We start from the raw sequence: 21959 nt of genomic DNA, 5'->3' as shown, positions 1-21959 counted from the left end.
TGGAGGACTCAGGAGTTTGGCGATGGAGGTCGCAGGAGTTTGGCGATGGAGGTCGCAGGAGTTTGGCGATGGAGGTCGCAGGAGTTTGGCGATGGAGGACTCAGGAATCTGGCGATGGAGATCGCAGGAGTTTGGCGATGGAGGTCGCAGGAGTTTGGTGATGGAGGTCGCAGGAGTTTGGCGATGGAGGTCGCAGGAGTTTGGCGATGGAGGACTCAGGAATCTGGCGATGGAGGTCGCAGGGGTTTGGCGATGGAGGTCGCAGGGGTTTGGCGATGGAGGACTCAGGGGTTTGGCGATGGAGGTCGCAGGAGTTTGACGATGGAGGACTCAGGAGTTTGGCGATGGAGGACTCGGGAGTTTGACGATGGAGGTCACAGGAGTTTGGCGAAGAAGGACGCAGGAGTTTGACGATGGAGGTCACAGGAGTTTGGCGAAGGAGGACGCAGGAGTTTGGCGATGGAGGACGCAGGAGTTTGGCGATGGACGTCGCAGGGGTTTGGCGATGGAGGTCGCAGGGGTTTGGCGATGGAGGACTCAGGGGTTTGGCGATGGAGGTCGCAGGAGTTTGGCGATGGAGGACTCAGGAATCTGGTGATGGAGGTCGCAGGGGTTTGGCGATGGAGGTCGCAGGAGTTTGACGATGGAGGACTCGGGAGTTTGGCGATGGAGGACTCGGGAGTTTGACGATGGAGGTCACAGGAGTTTGGCGAAGAAGGACGCAGGAGTTTGACGATGGAGGTCGCAGGAGTTTGGCGAAGGAGGACGCAGGAGTTTGGCGATGGAGGACGCAGGAGTTTGGCGATGGAGGACTCAGGAGTTTGGCGATGGAGGACTCAGGAGTTTGGAGATGGAGGTCGCAGGAGTTTGGCGATGGAGGACTCAGGAGTTTGGCGATGGAGGTCGCAGGAGTTTGGCGATGGAGGTCGCAGGAGTTTGGCGATGGAGGTCACAGGAGTTTGGCGATGGAGGTCGCAGGAGTTTGGCGATGGAGGTTGAAGAAATTCGATGATGGAGGTTGCAGGAGTTCTACAAAGAAGACTGCAGAAGTTCCACTAAGGAGATCAAAGGGATGTTCAACGAAGGAGATCAAAGGGATGTTCAACAAAGGAGATCAAAGGGATGTTCAACAAAGGAGATCAAAGGGATGTTCAACGAAGGAGATTGCAGGAGTTCAACGAAGGTATCTTCGTATAAACAAAGTATATCCACAACAGTGAATATAGTGTGTAAGTAGTCTGTGTCCATGTGAGAAGCCAGATGAAGAATTTTTGAAGAGACACAGAGGTAAACTTAACAGTTCTTTATTAAAAAGTTGGTGGTGATTTGGAAGATCTTCAGACAGGTGAGTGATAAGCATAAGCAGTTCAAATGAAAGTCACACTTGACTGATGAGTTGAGGACAAGCTATCTATTTAAAGACATTATGCTGTGAATAGGAATAGGAGTTTTCGGCTCTGTATTGGAGTCAGAAAAAGAGTAATGTCATCGGATCCAACAAATATAAGGTCTTCTATTTTTCTGACACCAATAACATCTATCAGGTGTGCAACAAGTGTCCTCAACGTCTCATCCTCCAGTTCAGGTAATGTCTTTTTAATTTCACATCGAAAGCTTTCAGTATCTTTATCTGTAGTGATTTAGACAAAGCATATTGCATGATGCAGGGAGACAACATTTAGTCCTGGAGCTTGATATACTGGAAGAGGGTAGTAATCGCACAAACTGTCAGCATGGACACACATAAATTTTTCTTCTGAATTTCCTAGGCTATGAAGTCCAAGATCAATCAAAAGCACTGACTGAAGCATGTCAACCACAAAGTGCACTTGGTGTATGACTGATAAAAATCATTGATATTTTTCCAAAAATGAAGTCCTGATCTTTGGCGTTCAATGCAACAACAAACCCTTTTCTGTACTTTGTGCCTTTCTACACCAATGCTGACACTTCAGACATGGTTTCTTTTGAAAAGCCAGCTACCCTTACAGCCTCTTGAATATGACCACAATAAAGCTGCTCATCATATTCATTGATTTCACCAACAGCTTGAACTGTAGGGGGAAACACTGAGCCACTGCAAAGGTAGGCTTGAAGCAACTGATGCCTTTCTGCCAGAGTTTTGCATAGATGAACAAAGTTGTGGAGTTTTCTAGCACATTCCTTAAAATATGAATGTTTACTCTCAAATCTGAGGGTCCACAAACGAATAAGAGGGCCAAAGTGCAGAATTAGGTCACTGTAATGGAGTAAATAGTGATGTTTTGGCTTCAGTGGATGGTTAGGAAAGAGGCTGCATCTCAATTGGACATAATCTTCTGTCATTGTCTTCAGGTAAGCAATCTGATTATGGTGAATTTTGGGAGCACAAATGAGTTCGACCATCTCCTTTAGCTGAAGACACAACTGCCAGACTTGACTGTCCATTGGATTATGTATCCTATTGCCAACTAACAATTGCAACATTCGTAACAGACACCAGTTCTGTGCTGCAGAGCCACAAACCCTTTTGCCATCAGCCTTCACCTCACAAGGTTTGTTGAGACCATCACTTCCTAAGTATTTAAATTGTGTGAGGCATCTATTTAGTTGAGCATATGTGAACTGTTTTCCTTGTTTCACCAGATGATCAATATGCAATGCCAAGTCATAGGAAACGACTCCTTCAAAAAGATCATGGCCCAAACATGGAGGTAGCCCAGTACAAACATGAAAATGTTTTAATGAATTGAAAGGAGAGTTAAACTTGACTCCCTGTACTACATCTTGACCAGTGGTGGAAAGCTGTTTCACATTCTCTTTGTGACCTTCAACTGTCCTTTTGGGGCATAACTTCAGAGGGGTCTTCTGAAAATCACTTCTGTTAATCAAGCAGTATTTGCAAAAATGTATACTGCTACTAAAGTTTTCACAGAAGCCTCCAATACAGTGGGAGCCAAGATTATAACCACAAATGGAAATTACAGATGCTTTTCTATTGCCATCTTCTGTATCAATTCCTGCATCTTCCAAATCTTTAAGGTCTGTGATAATACTTGAAAACACCTTTTCAATTCCAAAAGTCTTCAAGTCATTCTCTCTGCAGAGCAGGACCAACTGCATCGGATCTGCTAGGGAGCGGTTTTGTGGCTCTAACTCATCAAGACTCATGTACACAGCTAAGATCTTGTTTTTTTTCCTGAGCCAAGTGGATTTGCAACTTAAAATGCATGCTGGTAAAGAATGAGAGACAATGAAGAAGTGCTTTTTAAGAGAGAATTTTCTTTTACATGTTTTCCATCCAATACATCCTCCAAAACCATGTCATCTCTGTTGTGACATCTTGCTTGGCTGCACTGTAGTTTAACACTGGATTGTCTGAAGAGGGTTTGCAATGTCTCCTTGATAGGCACATACTGGCAAAAGCGCTCCTTGCCAGCAGTATCAGTTCCCAGATAAATTGGTATTGGCTTAGTGTAATCAAAATGCTGCTTGTAGAATGTTTTTCTTGTTTTGTCTGATCTCAGTGGTCCTTCATTGTGCAGAGTGAACGTAGGGCTGTGAATCTTTGGCAAGGCAGCGATTCGATTACGATTCATAGGTTTCGATTCGATTCAAGAACGATTTTTGCAAATTTAGAACGATTCGATTCGATTCACAATTAAATTCGATTCGATTCGATTATAATGATTCGATTCTGCATTCTTTAAGTGCATTCACGGGATTATTTAAATGCTTCTACTAAATTCTTTAAATGCTTAGTCAGGGGGCAAATTACAGTAGCATTTATGGTTAGAGAACCATAGGTAAAAAAATAAAAAAATAAAAAACTTTTGTCCATTGTTAAATGCTAGTTTAATGATGCGACATGACATACGTAAAAATGTATGTAAGCCAAGTTTTTAAAAAAGAGCTTAAAGAGTATTATGTATAAGCTAATATTTTGTCACACCAGGGGCGTAGCCATAATTTCAGAAGTGACAGAAATGTCAAATAAAATCATTTTATGTATGTAGCCTATATAATAATAATAATAATAATTATTATTATTATTATTATTATTATTATTATTATTATTTATTTATTTATTTATTTATTTTTTTTACAAGGAATTATCTTCTTTTTTAATTACTTTTAATTAGCTGTAATAAATCAAATACACTGCTGGACAATAATCAATCATTTGTAATCGATATTTTTTTCCTAATGGCAGTTTTATGATTGTTTTATATACTAGGCTACATTTAATTAGCAATTATTAAAATTTTCTGCACAGAATAAGGTAAATATACTTTATAGTTTCTGTACTGTAATAAATGTCAATTAGCACTGCATCATTCATAAATTGTTTGTGTTTTTTTTTTTTTTGTTTCATCAGTTCATTCTGCTTTTATTCAGTTTGGCTGCAGATATAGCCTGGCACGTCTATGAGAGCGAGATCGCTTCTCTTTCAGTGTGAAAACGTCTTCATCTCTATTTAACTTTTCCTCTCCATCAGCGAATGATTCTGAGAGAAAACGTGCCAGATGTCTGCTTGCTAATGAAACAAACGCTACTTTCATGCATCTGATTATCAGATAAATCTCGCGCTCTTATTTCAAGGTTGTTGTTGCTGTGGTTAATTTTAAAAGTTTCCCTCGTATATTCGGTTCATCCGCATTGTTTAAACACATTTATCATTCAATGGATCTGTGCGTATGATTTAGACACTTACATTTCTGCTCCGTCCATGCAATAAATACAGCTGTCGACGGCTCCGGTAACTCCGTGGGTAAGATGCAGAGAGCCATTGACAAACTACAGAAAAGTTAGCATTACTGGCCACGAGTCCTATAGATCACACGTCAGCTGCTTCAGAGACGAACGGAGCGCGAGCGCAATCCTGTGACAGTCTCAGGCAGTAAACAGTGGACAGTGTTGGGAAGGTTACTTTGGAAATGTAATAGGTTACAGATTACAAGTTACCCTATTTAAAATGTAATAGTAGTGTAACTTTTTTAATTACTTTAATAAAGTAATGTAACTAATTACTTTTGAGTACATTTTGATTACTTTTATAAATTTCTAATGAATGTTAATTTGCAACTGTTAATCATCTTCAACCATTTTACACCATGCAGGTTTAACCTTACAGTAGTGCTCAATACTGTCAGACTTTCACCATCCTTCATCACTTAAATTAAGATGATCACATTTGAACACATCCACCACACAATCAGACTTTACTTAGAGATTGATCTGAAGTTCAAAGCAGATTTAAAATCAAAATAAATAGTTTATAGATACTGTTTTTGAAACCAAATCTTTGCATAACTACAGGCATCTAACTGCATCTAACAATGGTTTGGAGAAAAATAGTTAATAAAAAAATAAAAGCATATACATCAACTCAAATACAGTTATCTAATAAGCATGTGTACTATTTTGTGTACTAAACTCCTGAAACATTGGTGTCTTTTTGAAACACTGCTGTCTCTTTGTATATGATATGATGATAGTTTCTCAAAATAAGTAAAAAATGCTCATGAAGTGACTCACAGCAGTTCTAGAGATTAATTTCCATGAGGGGCGGACTGGGGAAAAAAATACGCTGGGAAATCTCACACTCATACACCCACAACCCATTCTGAAACATGGACAACCCTATTTTTTTTTTTTGGACCTGACATCAAAAAGATTTGAATCCTTAGGTTGGGGGACTTGCAACGTAATTAAGAGTTCTCTCCTGAACTGCACCTTCACTTCTATTATCCATCCATCTCTCTCATGACTTTAATACTGAAGATTTTTATTTGACTTTTACCATGTTTTGTAAGTGCAATTTTGTTTTTTTGGCAAATGAATTACCACTTGTATTTATTTTTACTACAAATTCCATAATTAAACCACGGTTAGTGCCATACCATAGGCTATATTAATTTTCCTAAGGGTTGTGTTTTTGTATGCACTAGTTCCCCCTAAACCTATGATAAAATATGATGATTTGTCTGCTAACTTACTACTGTAACATTACAATAGATAATAATGACGTCGTTTATACAGTATTTTGAGTGATTGCGAGCAATGTGCTGCTGCTGCTTGACTAAGTAAACAAAGACAAAACTACATTAGCATATTTACAGATGAAACTGACCTGCACCTGAAACCCTGAACAGAAGTGTCGCTTCTCTGCTCCAGCTGTGCGCTTACACAGTTCACTCCGGTCTCTCTCTCTCGCATTGATTACTCGGAGTCTGATCCAAACCGATCGACGGAGGCGCGGAGAGCGCGCGAGCCCAACCATTGCCAGTCACGACTAACCGATTCATGATTTATTAGAGATTTAATTATCGAATGGCGGATTCGGAAATAATCGCTTTAGTATATTCGGCCTGCAATTATACAATAACAATATTAAAGTAGAGGGCCAAATCGTCTGCCAGGCCACCGGGAATAGTCCCGGTTCTCCCAATGTCCAGTCAGCGCCTGATTTCCACAGACACGCAGAACGTGCAGGATTCATATTCAGTCTTTTTGCGCCTTAATATTCACAGACATCAGTCCATATCGGGTTTTGATTCAAGTGTACTGACCTACTTTTGATTTATTCGTCCAAAATGTGGCATATTGCGTCCGCGTTATAGGCTGAATTCCATTTTTATGACTGGATTCTACGAATGTGTTTTCCGCGTCTCGGAGATTATGGGCCATATGTCTTAGTGCAATTTGGGAAAGTATAAGCTGTATGTGGATGTGTGTAAATATTCAAATGTAATCCTCTTTGTAATCATTACAATTTTCATAAGTAACTGTAATTTAATTACTCATTTTTTCTTAGTAACTGTAACTGATTACTGTTACATTTATTTTGTAATTAAATTACGTAACGCCATTACATGTAACTAGTTACTCCCCAACACTGACAGTGGAGCGCGTGAAGGACAGATAAGAGGCACGATTCAGAACACTCTTCAAGGTCTCCATTAATTCGTGCGTGTAGTAATTTAATGTGTATACATTTTGAAAGCATTGAATCGCTATAGAAATCGCGATTCATTCGATTCTTAGCATTTTGAATCGATTACTGTCCAAGATCGGTGTTTCACGATTCAAAAATCATGTTTCAAGATCGATGCATATGAATCGTCAGGGTTTGTAATCGATGCATCGAGAAAACGAGTGAATCGTTACACCCCTAGAGTGAAGAGATCCTCTTTACTGAGACTATGAAGTATTTGATCTATCTTAGTTTGTGGAATATTCAGTTCTAAAAGTTTTTCTTTCAACTTATCAAAGAAGTTTTTTCAAAACTAGAGGTATGAATATGCTGAAACCCTTCAATAATGCACTGTGTAGTGCTAGCTGGCAACTGCATTTTTGCATGCATTTTCAGATAGAACTGGGCCAAATCATGTAAAAATGATTCATGCACAACACATTCCTCCTCTTCATAATCAGCTATTGATGTAAGAAAAAGATTGAACTCAGGAGTACCACTGATCACTTCTGAGGGACTTGACATCTGAGCAGTGGCAACCTGTGTATGTTTCCTTGATATATGTGCAGAAAAGGATGATCTGACTCTGAAATATTTGCAGCAGTTATCGTAGGGGCAGTACACGTTCTTTCCATCTTTGATGTGAATTCTCAAATGAGTACACAAAGATGAAAAGTTTTCTGCCACAAATGGACATCCATCAACTTTGCAATCAAGAGTACCTCTGAACTGAGTTTTTTTATTATATGGCTTACAATGCCTGTGCTTCCTGTGCATGTGGAATCTAAATGTCACAAATTTTTTAAAGGAAGCAGGACATTGCTCATCTCCACAAGCAAACCCATGGTTTGATGTGTGTTGGTGTATTTTTACATGACTGCAAAATGTTCTTAAATGTGAAAAACACAAACTGCAAACCTTGCACTTGTACATACTTGTTCAGGTCTCTCTCTCTCTTTCTGGCTGCATAAGTGCATTTAATTAATCATTTATAATTACTTTGTCATGTTATGCAGTGGCATATCCCACATGAGACTATAAAACAATCACAACAAGATAACAATTAGATGCCAAGTCAGGGCTCTACAGTGCAACCATTTCACTTTAAAACATCTGCGACTGAAAATTACTGTGTGCGACTGTGAAAAAGTATTTAGGAGCACCAGTCGGCTGACCCGATCAGGCCTGGTTCTAGTTAGTATAACTAATAACAGCATATTGGCCAAACAGATTTTGTAAACACACCAAATTGCTTATTTTTGTGGAGAGGGAACGTGTTTTTGCAACGGTGAGCAATGTAGCAAATCAGACTAATCTGTTGATTTCTTGAGCACAATGGCCAATCAGAGGCGTTTGAGTTCAGATCCACTCACCTCTAAAAACACTGGGGTTTGTTCAGTGCTGAGTTATGCAAGCTCGCAAATACTCTCATTATAACAAAGTACAGATACATTTTGTGTTGACCGCGCATGCGCATTACGCAACATATGGGTTCTGAATCTGTACTGGAAACAACAGAAATGATTAGTTCATCTCTCGAGGTCTTCGGGTTCGGGTTCGGGTCCGAGCTCTCGTTCTTCCTGTCAGTCCCATAGAAACTATGCTGTCTGTAGCGGAAACAGAAATGATTAGTTCATCTTTCGAGTCTCATAAAATAGCACTGGACAGTCTTCAATGTAAAAATGAAATATACAATCAAACCTACATTTATTCAGACACCTTCAACATTTCTCACATTATTACAGTTTTGCTATATATATCAAAAATTATATCTGGTGTCTGAATAATTTTTGGTTTGTCTGTTAAAACTACAAAGTAATTCAGTCAAGAGCAGTGAGTGATTTTCATTTTAATTTTCTTGGATTAAAATTACAGCAGCCAGTAGCTAAATTCGGCGCGGTCACTTTAAGAGACGATGAACGCATCCAATGTAATACACATCCCATTTTTTTCTTGTACTGTTTACTTTCACTTAAGAAATAACTGACAGTTTTTTCGAGCATAATTTCCAAGGTGGATATTTTGACATATTTTGTATGTACTTGTCGGCACAAGAGCAAAAATAAGCAAATTCGATGTTCAAGTGTTTTGAGACGCCTCTGCGTGAGCCCTGAGCACCAGAACACTGCGAATACTGAATTGGGCTCTTTCACATCTTTTTGTTTGTTCAAACTGCGATTTTTATTTGTTCGTTCAGGTGCAGGAGGGACTTCGAGGAGAACTTCGCAAAAGAGAGCTCGGTTCAGTGTCGCTGTCTGTGAGACGCGGCTTTCTCTCTCGTGCGCACCGAACACAACGCGCGAGTAACCAGCTTCTCTGTTCAGCTTTTCCGCATCTTGTGTTTGGATGCTTTAATGTTTAAATCGACAAGCGGTAAGGCTTAAAAACACGTGAAAAAGATAAGCTTTCGTGACGATGCGCAGCAGTGGCCCGTCAACTGTCCGGAGCATCTTTTTAGGCTGGCCTCAGCCAGTCGGTTATATAAAATATGAAGGTGAAAATCATCATAGCTTGCTTAGTATAGACCCAGCTCCCATCCCAACTTTGAGAATAGATTAACGGCGATATTTTTTAACGCAGCACGTTAACGCCGATAACGGCCCACCACTAATATATATATATATATATATATATATATATATATATATGACATATTTTTTGGAAGTCATCATCTAGTTCTACAGGACTTCCAGGATACGGGTCACATTTTTTAACAGTCTGTCTTGAAACAAAGCTGATATGACGCAAAATCCGCTCATGGATGAAAAAATCTGTTGTGTTTAAAACTGACAATGAGAAATTATTAGTATCATCTAAATGCTGGATTTTCAAAAGAATGTGAAGTTTGCAGTGCCATCTTTGCAGTAAACTTGCACAATTTTCTTGAATGATTAATATATTTGATTAAATTTGTCCGTTATCATAGGGACATGACGCAGAACAAATCAAACTGTGATTGGTTGTTTTATATGTCAGTCAGTCCTCAGCTAATGTAAGTCTGAAGAAGTGGCTACACGAGACTAGGGCTAACTGGACCAGGCATTGACATACTATTATAGTTTTTATAAAAAATTTAAATTAGATTTTATTTTTATATTTTCTGTTTACATTTTAATTTAGAAATTTTTTTCTGTGTAATTTTGGTATAAATTTTTATTAGATGTTGAATTTTTAAATATGTCAGTATAGTTTTAGTTTAGTTTGTTATTTTAGTTCCTAAACTAAACAAAAATGAGCTTTTGGTTTTACTAATAATACCCATCTTGACCTCTCTGACCTTTAACCTCTAGTGTGTGTTTTTCCACCTGTGTGCAGGTGTGTGGTTGAAGGCCACACGGAGCTGTCGCATGCGAGAGAAGCGGGCAGACTTCGTAGCTGGCTGTCTCGGTGGATGGGTCATCGCTGCGGGGGGACTCGGTAAGTAACAGCCGATGTTGAATAGATTATGCAAATAGGATCAACTGAGCTTAAAAAACCAGGAAAGAAATCTACAAAACACAGCAAAGACTGTCATTTTTTAGAACAACCTGCGGCAGAAACAGCCTCATAATAAAAAGCCATATCAAGCAAATGGATTCATTATGTCAGGTCTTTATGTGCAGGCTTGAGTAAGTACTGTGCACTAATGTCACCTAGCAACAAGAATCTTACTCACAGTACACCATCTGCAATGATTACAGACCACATCGCAACAACTTTTCCAACTATTCGACCTACCCTTAGGAAATTATCTGTGTAATTTGCACTGATTCTTTTAGTGTGTAGTTTGATCTCTTGTTTCATTCATAAGCAGAACTTAATTCTAATTGTTAAGACAAAGAATCATTATAAGAAACAATGAATAATGCTCAATGACAGCCTGTTCCCTAAACTGACGTGTCTTCAAACTAAATGATTTATTCAGTTGGGTTTTTATGTTATGCTCCAATGAAAAAGCTCTGAATGTCAGTCTACTGCACTGCCTATCAGTACTGCCTTATTTATTTCCAGTTTGTTTGTCTGTGGCTGCATTACTAGAGAGAGAGAGATTTCTTCAATAAATGCCAGCTCAAAGAGTGGGCGAGAAATTTCGGTGTCTTTCCAAAAAAAATGATATTTAAGGCAGAACGTTGCAGATTAAACATGGCACATTTTTATTTAATCTTTCCCTATGTCTAGAAATATACAGAATTTCAGGCAGCCAGTGGAGGATTGTGTCTGTGTGTGTGTGTGTGTGTGTGTGTGTGTGTGTGTGTGTGTGTGTGTGTGTGTGTGTGTGTGTGTGTGTGTGTGAGTGTCTCCATTATTCATATCACGAGAACATTCACATTTAAGTGTCACATTACTTCTTCCTTCACCTGCTTGCTCTATCCTCTCTTAGTTGTTGTCACCTCTTTCTACCCCGTCCCCCCTTCATGTCTTGTCTCAGTACATGTTGAGGGTGTGTTTATTCCTCCCTTCCTTTTTAGTGTCTCTGTTGTTGCTGTTCATCATTTTATCTGGTACTTTTTCTGAGCTATTTTTATTTCTCTTTCCTAGTGCTTCAGTCCTTTTTTCCTCTGTTACTTTTTTTACAGGCTTTGTTGAACACTCAGGCCACACGCAGAGACATAATGACATAACTGGAGGAGATGCTTCATTACCTGTAGCTCCTCATGTCTTTGTTGAATTTATGGCTGCTATTAGGTCCATATTGGAGATGATGTTCAGGAAATTGCTCTTCAGATGATTTGTCCCTAAATCATTTATGGCCTCCCTTAAATGTACTCAGTTGCCCATAAATGCTCATTAGTTCAGGTATTATAACAGTATCAGTAACAAGAAAATATTGAAAGTATTTCCAGGGTGAATTTATTAAGGAAACTGAGTAATTAATTTCTTACTTAATAACTGTTTTGTTATATTTGGCTGATGACTTGTGACATTGTTTTTGTTTTTTTTGTTGTTGTTTTTTCTTTTTTCAAATTTTTTAAAATGCTTTTATATGCTCCATCCATGACACATCACACAAATGGGGAATATCTTTTTGGAGCCATGCCCAAGTAGCCACATTTTTCAAAGTGGCATCCACTATATAGTGAATGAGTCAATGGTTTTTTGCATTCTTTGCTTCACTGAGTAAAATGCCTCAGTTGCGTAATGTGCCTTCTGAGTTTGGCACAGTGGCAAGATGTCATCATAGACAAAATTTCCATTTTTTCCACCATCATTTTCCACTGTGACAGATGCTCTCAGTTGTAGCATGAGAAAGACTCTTGGCATTGTGTTGATGTTCATGTCATTACTATAGCAACCAACGCGTAGATGCTCAGGGTAATTAGGACACTGTCTGAACAAATGAATCAGAGGATGTAAAAAGTGGCATTTATGTTGGCATTGTTAAAAAAAAAAAACATTTGGTATGTTGACTGTAGTAATGCACTGAAGTTTCAGCAACCGAAAATATTCTGAAGAAAAAAAAATATTTCCATTTTAACCCAAATAGTTTTGGATGGCTGACAGCTTGTTTTGAGCATCTCAGCATCTAATTCATGCACACAACCTGGATAAACTGCAACATGCAGCTAAACTTGTCAGTAGTGTGCAATATGCAAAACTTGTTCAGCTGAAATGTCAAGCTTGTTGCCAAAGAATTTAAGAATGTCTATTTAACTAATTGATTTTTTAACATTATATAAATATGAGAAAAATAAAGGCTTTTTATATTTTACTTATACTAATGAGTCCCTTGGCCTGCATGATTTTAACTACACCTGGTTTAATTTATCACATGTTCAATTACCCAATTTTCCAAACGTCATTCAGTGCAGGGCTCCAGCCCTCCAGGAATTGAGTTTGACACCCCTTGTTTAGGTAAAGATATAAAAAGATGTAGACGAAGAATTGTGAAATGTGATTTGTGTTATGTTTTAAATTTAGAGAATTTAGAAATCTCTTTGATTTTTGTTGATGGTTCAACTTCATTTTCTGTTAATTGCCACTGGATGAGAGCATTGAATATTTAGCTTTACATAAAGATTTAATATTTAGATTTAGTTTTATAACATAGATCTATATTTAACTCATATTTCAATTATATTTAACTTTTATGTAAATAACACTTATTAAAAAAAAAAAAAACACTTTTATTCATTTCTGTTGATGTGGACAGCTCCCATAGATGGTGGTGTAGGAGGTGGTGAGAATCATTCAGCAAAGATGAATGGAACCTTTGCAAAACAGCTCCTACAAAATTGCTTTTACAAATATGTATTTGTGTGAAGACCAAAGGGCCTGATGATATTTAGCAACGCACACAAGCTCTCCACGCCAGAGCCGGAGCACAGCTCGACTTGACACTTTTGATTACCGCAAGCGTAATCGCCCTAGTGTTTGTTCTACCAGGAAATGATGATAACAATAGTCACTGCACCAGTCCGTTCATATCATCTGCACTGCAAATTTGAGTAACCATGGAAACTTAGCAGCAGGTCCCATGTGATGATGTAGGTCTCAGCGCTGAAGGTAAAATAGTGAAAATAACCCAAGCTTGTTACTGACCCTGGGGAAAATGAGAAAATGTTCCCTGTTACTGTAGAGTTTGTGCCTGGATTTATCAGCGAAACTTTGTTTTTATTTATTTATTTATTTATTTTGCAACATCAGAGCAAAAGTTTCTCCAAGCATAAGCCACAGAATCTGTACGAGTTACATAATATGAAGAAATCTGCATGCTGCAACCTGTTCAAACCTGCTTTAGTCCCAAAACCCACCAGGTGGCAAGTGCTTCATCTGCAAGAAACATCCGCAATGAGAGAGTGCTGTGGATGCTGTATGCTAATGTGGAGCGGGTGTTGTGTTGATTGAATGGCTGGAGAGGCTGTGTAATGTGCAGCTCTTCCTGCACACCTGCCTGTGATATACTAAATCTGGAAATATTTTCTTTAGGTTCTGGCATGTGGACTGGGACACTCGTTTATTGTATTTGACTAACATTTAATTCTGGACAGGCACAGATTCTTTTTATTTTTTTTCGAAAATCGTTTAGGTGGGGAATATTGAGGAGCTTATCCCCCATTTTTTAAATTGACAATAGCTTACATAACAGTTATGGATTCTGATTTGCTACTTGCTAGCTAGATCAAGGTGGTATTCACATTTTGAGAGAGCACTTGATTGGATAAAAATCTGTGTAGCACAGGATGAGTCAACCATATTATTAATGCATATTTTTAAAAGTGAAATACAGTTCATTTTTAATGTGCATACCTGCTAAATTTTCATTTTGTTTACATAATAAATATATAGTATTAGAAATGTAAAAATTATATATATATATATATATATATATATGAAACATTTATATGCATATAAACTATTTTCTGAAGTGTGATGTACAGTATGCAGGAAATCTTGACACTAATGAAATTACAATTTTTCTGAAATTAAATAATTGGATTAGATAATACTTAGATCATATTTCTATAGTATTATATATTATATTTCTATAACTATATCTGTACTATAACATAACTATAGAATGTTTTTTTCTAATAAGAAATAAAAAAGATGTGTGTGTGTGTGTGTGTGTGTGTGTGTGTATATATATATATATATATATATGTATGTATGTATATGTATGTATGTATGTATGTATGGGGCTGTCAGTAGTACTATATAGTACAAATGGTAATATATAAAGAATAACAGTAATATATAAAGAAACGTGCAAAAATTAAATATAATAATAATACTGTGTAAAACGTATTTAATATTATATATTAAGACTTTAACTTTAACAGCCATAAAAATACATTTTATTTAAAAAAACAAAAAAACAAAATGGACCTTTAAACTCTCCCTAGTGGCCCCCTGGGGGTCCCTGGACCATAGTTTGAAAGCCTCTGCACTAGTGTATAGATGACTTCACAGCTAGGGTACATAGTCTAAGGTTGTATTAAATGAAAAGTCAAGATTTAGAATATTTAATAGTTAATATCAATGTAAGCCACTGGAATGTCATGCATTTGGTACACAATTTTGAAACTTTAGTATACATGTCTCTGGGTTTTTGTATGTTTGTGACAGTGCTTTGTTTTGTGTGCTTACAGGTAACCAGCCGTCCCCGCTGGCGTCAGTGGAGAGTTATAACCAGCTGAAGAGGAGATGGGAACCCGTGGCTCCGTTACCCAGCCCTCGCTGCTCCTGTGCCTCCATTCAGACCCCCAACATGCTGTTCCTTATTGGAGGGGTGTCCCAGGGTCCCAGCAACGCCGTGGAAGCCCTCTGTTTGAAAGAGACAGTCTGACACACACTAATGAACAACTACACAAATCCTCACATGCTGTTCTTTCCCGCAGTGTAAGCTCTGCAAACACACGCGAGCATACTGACGTCAAGCTGACGTGTATGTCTCCGACAAATATTCACAGACTTTCCCCGCAGAGGACACATCAGCTTTATTTTTTGAATAGTGGAGACAATCTACTGGAGCTTGGACAGCGTTCCACAGTTCTGCTCAGAAGAGTTTTGGACTGGAGATCTAAGACAAGCAAAAAATACATAAATATATCATTCATCTAACTATATTAAATATAGCAATGTATTAATAAATATATTTATTAATATATATAATTATAAATATATTAGTATTATATATAAATAGTAATATATACTTAAATAGATAGACAGGCACCTGCAACACTCCAGGCACCTTTGGACTGTACAGCATTTTTCAGTATCAAAGCAGGGTAATTTTCTGGCAAAATAAGAGGAACTTAGGGCCATATCCACCACGCTGCCACAGTACCCGTCTGAGGTAACATGTTTAGCACTTTTTGTATTATTGATAAAAACAGAGGATCTTCTGCTTGAGACTTCAGAAATGGGAGGTGGATGTGTGTATGTGTGTGTGTGTGTGTGTGTGTGTGTGTTTTTGTACTTTCACAGCCATGCATGTATGAAATTGTGCAATGTTATGTGTGAAAAGAGCAACTCTTAAAACGGTAAATCACAGATTCCTCACTGTAGCATGAGACAGGGGAGATGGAGGAGGACATGGTTCATCCAGCTGCTTAATTAAAGGAATGTTCTGGGTTCAAAACAGGTTTAGCTTGAAAGTATCAGAAATATACTGTCGATTAACACAGATTATCATTTTAATGTGTCCCTTAAAACAAGCAAAAAAAAGTGTTTACAGTAATTCTCTTGCAATGGACATTTAAGGGGCAAGGCATGTATTTTTATTAAAGTGGTTTTCTTAATTAATCTGTACAAAAATCTCTTGTTTAACCTGTTATTTATTAAGATTTTTAGTGTTTTTGAAAAAACGCTTAAACTCACCAAGACTCCATTTATTTGATCAAATATTAAGTAAAATGGTGAATATAGTGAAATGTTTTTTTAACTATTTAAAATAACTCTTTTGTATTTGAATATATTTAAAAATGCGATTTTCTCTTGTGATGCAAAGCTGAATTTTCAATATCTTTACTCCAGTCTTCACTGTCACATGATCCTTCAGAAATCATTCTAATAGGTTGATTAGCTGCTCAAGGAACATTTCATATTAATAGGAGTGAAAATCCTGCCATAGTTTTTGTAGCTTTTGTCATCATAGCCCATAATAAAAAACACATGTATAAGTAGGTCTGTTTTTAAAACACCTGCTTTAAATGGTTAGGGTAATAGTTGAAATATTCAATTTAACTTTTTCACATGTTCACATTTTTGTAATCTCATGTTGGCATGAATATGGTTCATTTTTGTGGTTAAACTTTTAAAAAAAGGGGAAAAAAATAGATGTTGATCCTGTAGTGTAATGCCCTGCCCTACAGATTGACCACTGTAAGTCCATTTCTGTAAATATATAAGCTATCATATTTATTTTTATTTGCTGATGAACTAGTCGAGAAATATTTTCTGTGGCAAGAGAACTTTCAGAATCCAGAACATTCCTTTAATACCAAGGATTTTTGGGCAGTTTACAAAGTGTGTTTTTCTTCTGGAGTGTGCTGTATGAGGAAAACCTTGACACTAAATTATCAGACACTACAATTTTATCAATTCTTAATAAATCAACCTAGCACATTTCGCAGATCGCTCCGCACATTGAGCACAGGAAATGTGTTCAAAGCTCGAGTTCACATGCTGTGTTATTCATATTTAATCGGAAGTTGTTTCTTCAGGGTAAGAGCTAATTCAATCTAGTCAATGTAGTTGCGATTCACGGCTCACGTTAATTGTTTCTGAGTGACCCATTTACTGGGTGAGAGATGAACGCTCTCAGGGGACGGGGAGAGCTCACTTCTTGTACTTTTTGATGAGATAAATCCCTTGACGTAGATCTCATACGCCACGTTTTCACCTTACTGTTGCCCTGTGAGGGTCTTGTATCGCCCCCACTGAGGATTTGACAAGGGTATCGGGTCACTGAGCTCATTTAGCATGCCGAAAACAGAACTCGTGCATGTCAGGAATAAACAATGCTTAGTGACAGGTTTGAATGCACTAAATTCAGGTGCATATTTGCTACGAGAGGTCAGTGAGAGTTTGATCTATCTGGTCTGTGTGTGTGTGTATAAATATGTGCACCCACACACCGATTATCATCACGTTCTGGTCTCAGAGGGTTGCTGACCTGTTGTTTTGGGTGATATGGTGCCCGAGGGCATAATAAGATGTTCATATTCATACTGATCGCTGTTTGAGTGCGAATGGCTGTTTGTGTGTTTTTGGTTGGGATGGTTAGGATTGAATGTCAGTTGTGTTTACATCCAACTTTAAAATGCCTCTTAGCAACATTAGAATCAAAGGAACAACAAATACAATCCACATACTTGTTTTAGATGGATGCCTCCCCCTCTGATGTTGTACTGGCAGATGGCGATCATGTACAGTACATTGTACAGAGGAAATAAACATATTTCTGCCTGTATGAAGCCATGACAGCCATGCACACAGACAACAGAGGACTGGAAGATATGTAACAATTCCAGGAGATGAGCTTTCTTCTTTTGGTCTCATTAATGTAGGTTCTGCTGCAGGCTAACTGAAATAGCGAGTTCATTTTCACTTTGCTTTATGTGAGGTTAAATGTCACACAGGTTCAAATTTGAAACACCCTCCAGCACCGCAAGAGACGACAACGTGTGAATAGATGATCTGAGGGAAAGAGATAATGCAGAGAGAAATATACCTCTATTTTTTCTTTTCTACGAATTCTGCAACATGACACATGACTCATCTTGGCAGAGTATTTTTCGCCCGAGTCTCATTTCTGCTTCCTCTACGAAATGGAAACTCTGAACTACTTTACTCTCAATTAAAAAAAATTTGCTATATGTTAAACAGCCTGTTTTCTGAATTCATTTGACCACAATCTGAGCGCTGTCGAATGTGGGTGAAGTGAGCTCATAATTTCATATCTAGAGGTGCGAAATGTTTTACTCAATTTCAGAGGTGTCGTTCAGAACTCTAGGGAATTTAATTGTTGGACTGCAGGCTTTTTATTATTAGTAGTATTATTATTATATAAACATGTCCAAAAGCATTTCGTATTTTACCCTTCTTTGTATGTAAATCACTTTGGAGTAAATGCAGTGTATGATCACCTAAACTCTTAAGTAGCAGTTGTTTTGCAGTGATTTGTCATGTTTCTCCATGTTCTGAATATTCTCTGTGGTGGGTTGTTGAACTAAATGCAGTTTCTCCGGTGCTTCGTGGGTTAATCAAATGTTTTGTTGCTTTGTGAGGTGACAGGTTGTCATGTTGACCCATAATCTTGAGCAGCTGTTGAGATGGTCTGTTTTTTTATGATGTTGTGCTGTCATGAGTGGTGTACTAGTGGTAGCTGATGGCCTCTGACAGTCTTCAACACGCAGTGCCGATACTCTGGAAGCAATTTAAGCTTCTAACTCATAATCTCCATAAGAAAATCAATCAAAATCCACATTATCTCACTGCATAATCTCTAATATAGATATATAAATCTCGGTTTTAGTCCTGAGCAGAAAATGCAATTTTGGTTCATGTTTTAGGTAGAGGTAGATGTAGATGATCAGAGACACACAGTCGGCCCAGGGGAACTCACAGTGTCCCATGAGATTACATTGCACCCATCCACACAGCGAAAGCTGTTTTACCCTCTAGCATACTGTTGTTGACCACGCACTGAATCAGCCTCTTTTCTTACACTTTGAAAAAACAGGTAACTCTTAACCACATTTATTCTGTGAAGAGCGATGGGACTCATAGATTTGATGTTGTATGAGCACTGTAGACATGAACCTGTGTGAGTTGGGACATTTATTCATAACTAGGCTATTGATGGCTGTCAATTGAAGTTTTATGTAAAATGTTTATGATTTGAAATAAATTTTATTTGCCTGTTTTAAGGGGATAATTCACCCAAAAAATTGAATTCTGGCATCATTTACTCACCCTCGCGTCATTCTAAATCTGTTTGACTGACAAAAAAGGGCATTTTGAAAGTCAATGGGGTCCAAAACTTTCATTGTATTAAACAAAAAAAGACGCTGTGAGTCGTTTTTCAAATTATCTCCTTTAGTATTCCTCAGAAGAAATTCTAAACAGATTTGGAATTATATGAGGGTGCACAAATGATGACAGAATTTTTATTTTTGAGAGTACTTTCCCTTTAAAGGTGCTGTAAGTGCTAGCATTTCTCTTCATAAAAAAAAAAGGGTTAGGGTTAGAGACACGAACGTGCAGTGTTTGTGATTAGCTAAAATAGTGCTGCCGTGCCCTGAATGTTTAAATGTGTTTTTTGTTTACAGAAACTGTCACAGAGACAGGTGTGATTTTTCAGGACACCTATTTCAGTGACATCTGTCAGATTACAGTTATATTTATGTGTGGTATTCCCAGATTCCTAACTGCTTACAGCACCTTTAATAATGTCATTAGTATGAAGAGTAGTTAGAAAGCAATATATAAACTGCACAGAATATGTGTGAAATCTCTGGCACCAGTTCACTTGAAACTTCACTTGAAACATAGATGGGTTAACATGGTCTGGATTTAAGTCTGAATTGTGTTGAACCGTGTTGACACACAATTGCCAGTCCAGTTCAGTAGTTCAGTGCCTATATATGTGAGGTAGTGCCTCTACTGCGATTTCTGTAATAAACTCTTTGAATATTTCTGTGTGGTTCAATGTGTCTACCTTTAAAGGTAAGAACGCATTATGTTCTTGCAGCGTCGCAGTGTGCAAACAGGTATCTAGTGCATGTTTAGGCTACATAATTGCAAGATGGTACAGTGTAAAACAAAACTGTGTGAACCTGGTCGGCCCAAGAGAATTGGGATTTCTTTTTCCTTTCTTTGCAGGTTTACAGTACAGAGATAAACTAATAATCTCAAAAATGTCACGTCCGTTTATTTTGGATAAAGTAGCTCCACAACCAGAACATCTTTAAAGGTCGCCACAAACTCTTGGCAAGAGGGGAATCAAGTTGTCTTGTATCTTGCCTTGCCTGTTGGGGGTTGATTTACGACTTTGAGGTCTGCCAGTTGTCTAAATGACAGTTTGATTTTGTGCTTTCCTCCACCTCTTCTCTTGTAGTAATATTAATAAAATAATTAAGCCATTTAAACAGGGAACACATATTAAACGAAGGACATGGCCAAATAATCATGCATTCATTTGCATCAAAAAATAATTAACAGTAAAGTGATTAATAAGCCTTTTAATCCCTGCTCAGGTAACTGCCGATACTCTAATTAAACAGCAGCACTCTGTAGGCCTACTTATCCTAAATTCTGCTTTTAATTTCACCCCAGTGCGAATGTGCTGTGGATGATTATTACTCATTTTGATTAAAGGAGCGAGATGTAGGCTACCATCAGAAATATTCCTCTTGGTTCCCTGCTGTGTGTTTTGGGTAAGGGGCTTATGGAGACGGGATGAGAGACATATATGAGAGAAATATTGTTTCACTGCAACTTGATCAGACTTTAATCTCAATTCAGAGCCGATAAATAACTCTCTTGAGTTTTTTTTTTTTTACGCAGTGTGCTGACTAATGCTGAGAGATGTAATTCTGAGGTACTTTCATGTTAGTAATCGCTTTAATGTAAATGTTAAATCCTTACAAGACAATTTCTTGAACCCGAGCAGTTATAAACTATATTTTGTGTGTAAATCAATCAGCTCTTATATAAATATATACAGGTTCAAAAGAACGTGATCAACCGGCCATTCACATGTACAAAACTGTTGTACTGACATCCAGGGGAATCTGTTAGTATTTTTGTTTTTTGCTAAATTTGAATTCAATTTGGCTTTCTCCTCTTGTCCGTGTTATGATTCGCAGGCTATATTTGTATCATCTTAACTGATAGTGTCATATCAGATTACAGCAGTGATGAATAATAATTTTTATATAGGCCTATTAATCATCCTGATCACAAATAAAAATCAGCACTGCTCAGCTGTTCATTATAACTAAAGATATTAAAATCCATTTATGACTTGTAATTGAAAGTGAACATACTCATTTCTTCATGAGTCAGTACTGATTACTTCCTTATTAGGAACTGTAATTATGACTGTAAAACTATTAAATCGTTTCAGATCTAATTGAATTTAATGATCCTATAATTACAACTCTGACAAAGATTTTGTCATCCAATGCATGGCACAAAAGCAAAATACAAGTAAATGATTAGTAAAATAGTAAAAAATCATTCAAACACATTATTTTGCATTCCAAATTTATGTGAAGTTGTGTACAAGTTCTCCATATTTGTTATTGTATTAACTATTAATCCAATAAGATTAATTGCGCAATGAGTGGCCTGGATTTCTGTAGGCCAAAGGAGCTTAGTCTTATAAAGTAAAGTCAGCACTTTGGAAAAGGTCTTTAAAGTGCATGTACTGACAAAACAGACTGTATGTGTCCGGCTGTATTATGTGTTTGCTCTTGAACAAAACTGAGCATCTTTGACCAGTAATATTTCTGAATGTTGGCATGCAGATGTGTGTGCAATGTATCAAAGTATTGTGAACACTGGAAGACTGACA

At 37.6% G+C, this 21959-nt stretch overlaps 1 protein-coding gene across 1 annotated transcript in view; it reads left to right on the top strand.

Moving 5' to 3' along the window:
• LOC132129231 (kelch domain-containing protein 8B-like) overlaps positions 1-16689 on the top strand; it is a 144753-nt gene extending 128064 nt beyond the window's left edge. Inside the window, exons 4-5 of the mRNA XM_059540740.1 lie at positions 10271-10372; positions 15025-16689. Coding sequence (XP_059396723.1) covers positions 10271-10372; positions 15025-15221 — 299 coding nt within the window. The 3' untranslated portion in view covers positions 15222-16689. The remainder of the gene's footprint in view (positions 1-10270; positions 10373-15024) is intronic.
• The last annotated feature ends 5270 nt before the right edge of the window (positions 16690-21959 follow it).

The sequence above is a fragment of the Carassius carassius genome, chromosome 46 (genome assembly GCF_963082965.1).
Source record: "Carassius carassius chromosome 46, fCarCar2.1, whole genome shotgun sequence".
Lineage (NCBI taxonomy): Eukaryota > Metazoa > Chordata > Actinopteri > Cypriniformes > Cyprinidae > Carassius > Carassius carassius.
This window is presented reverse-complemented; position numbering and strand designations above follow the sequence as displayed.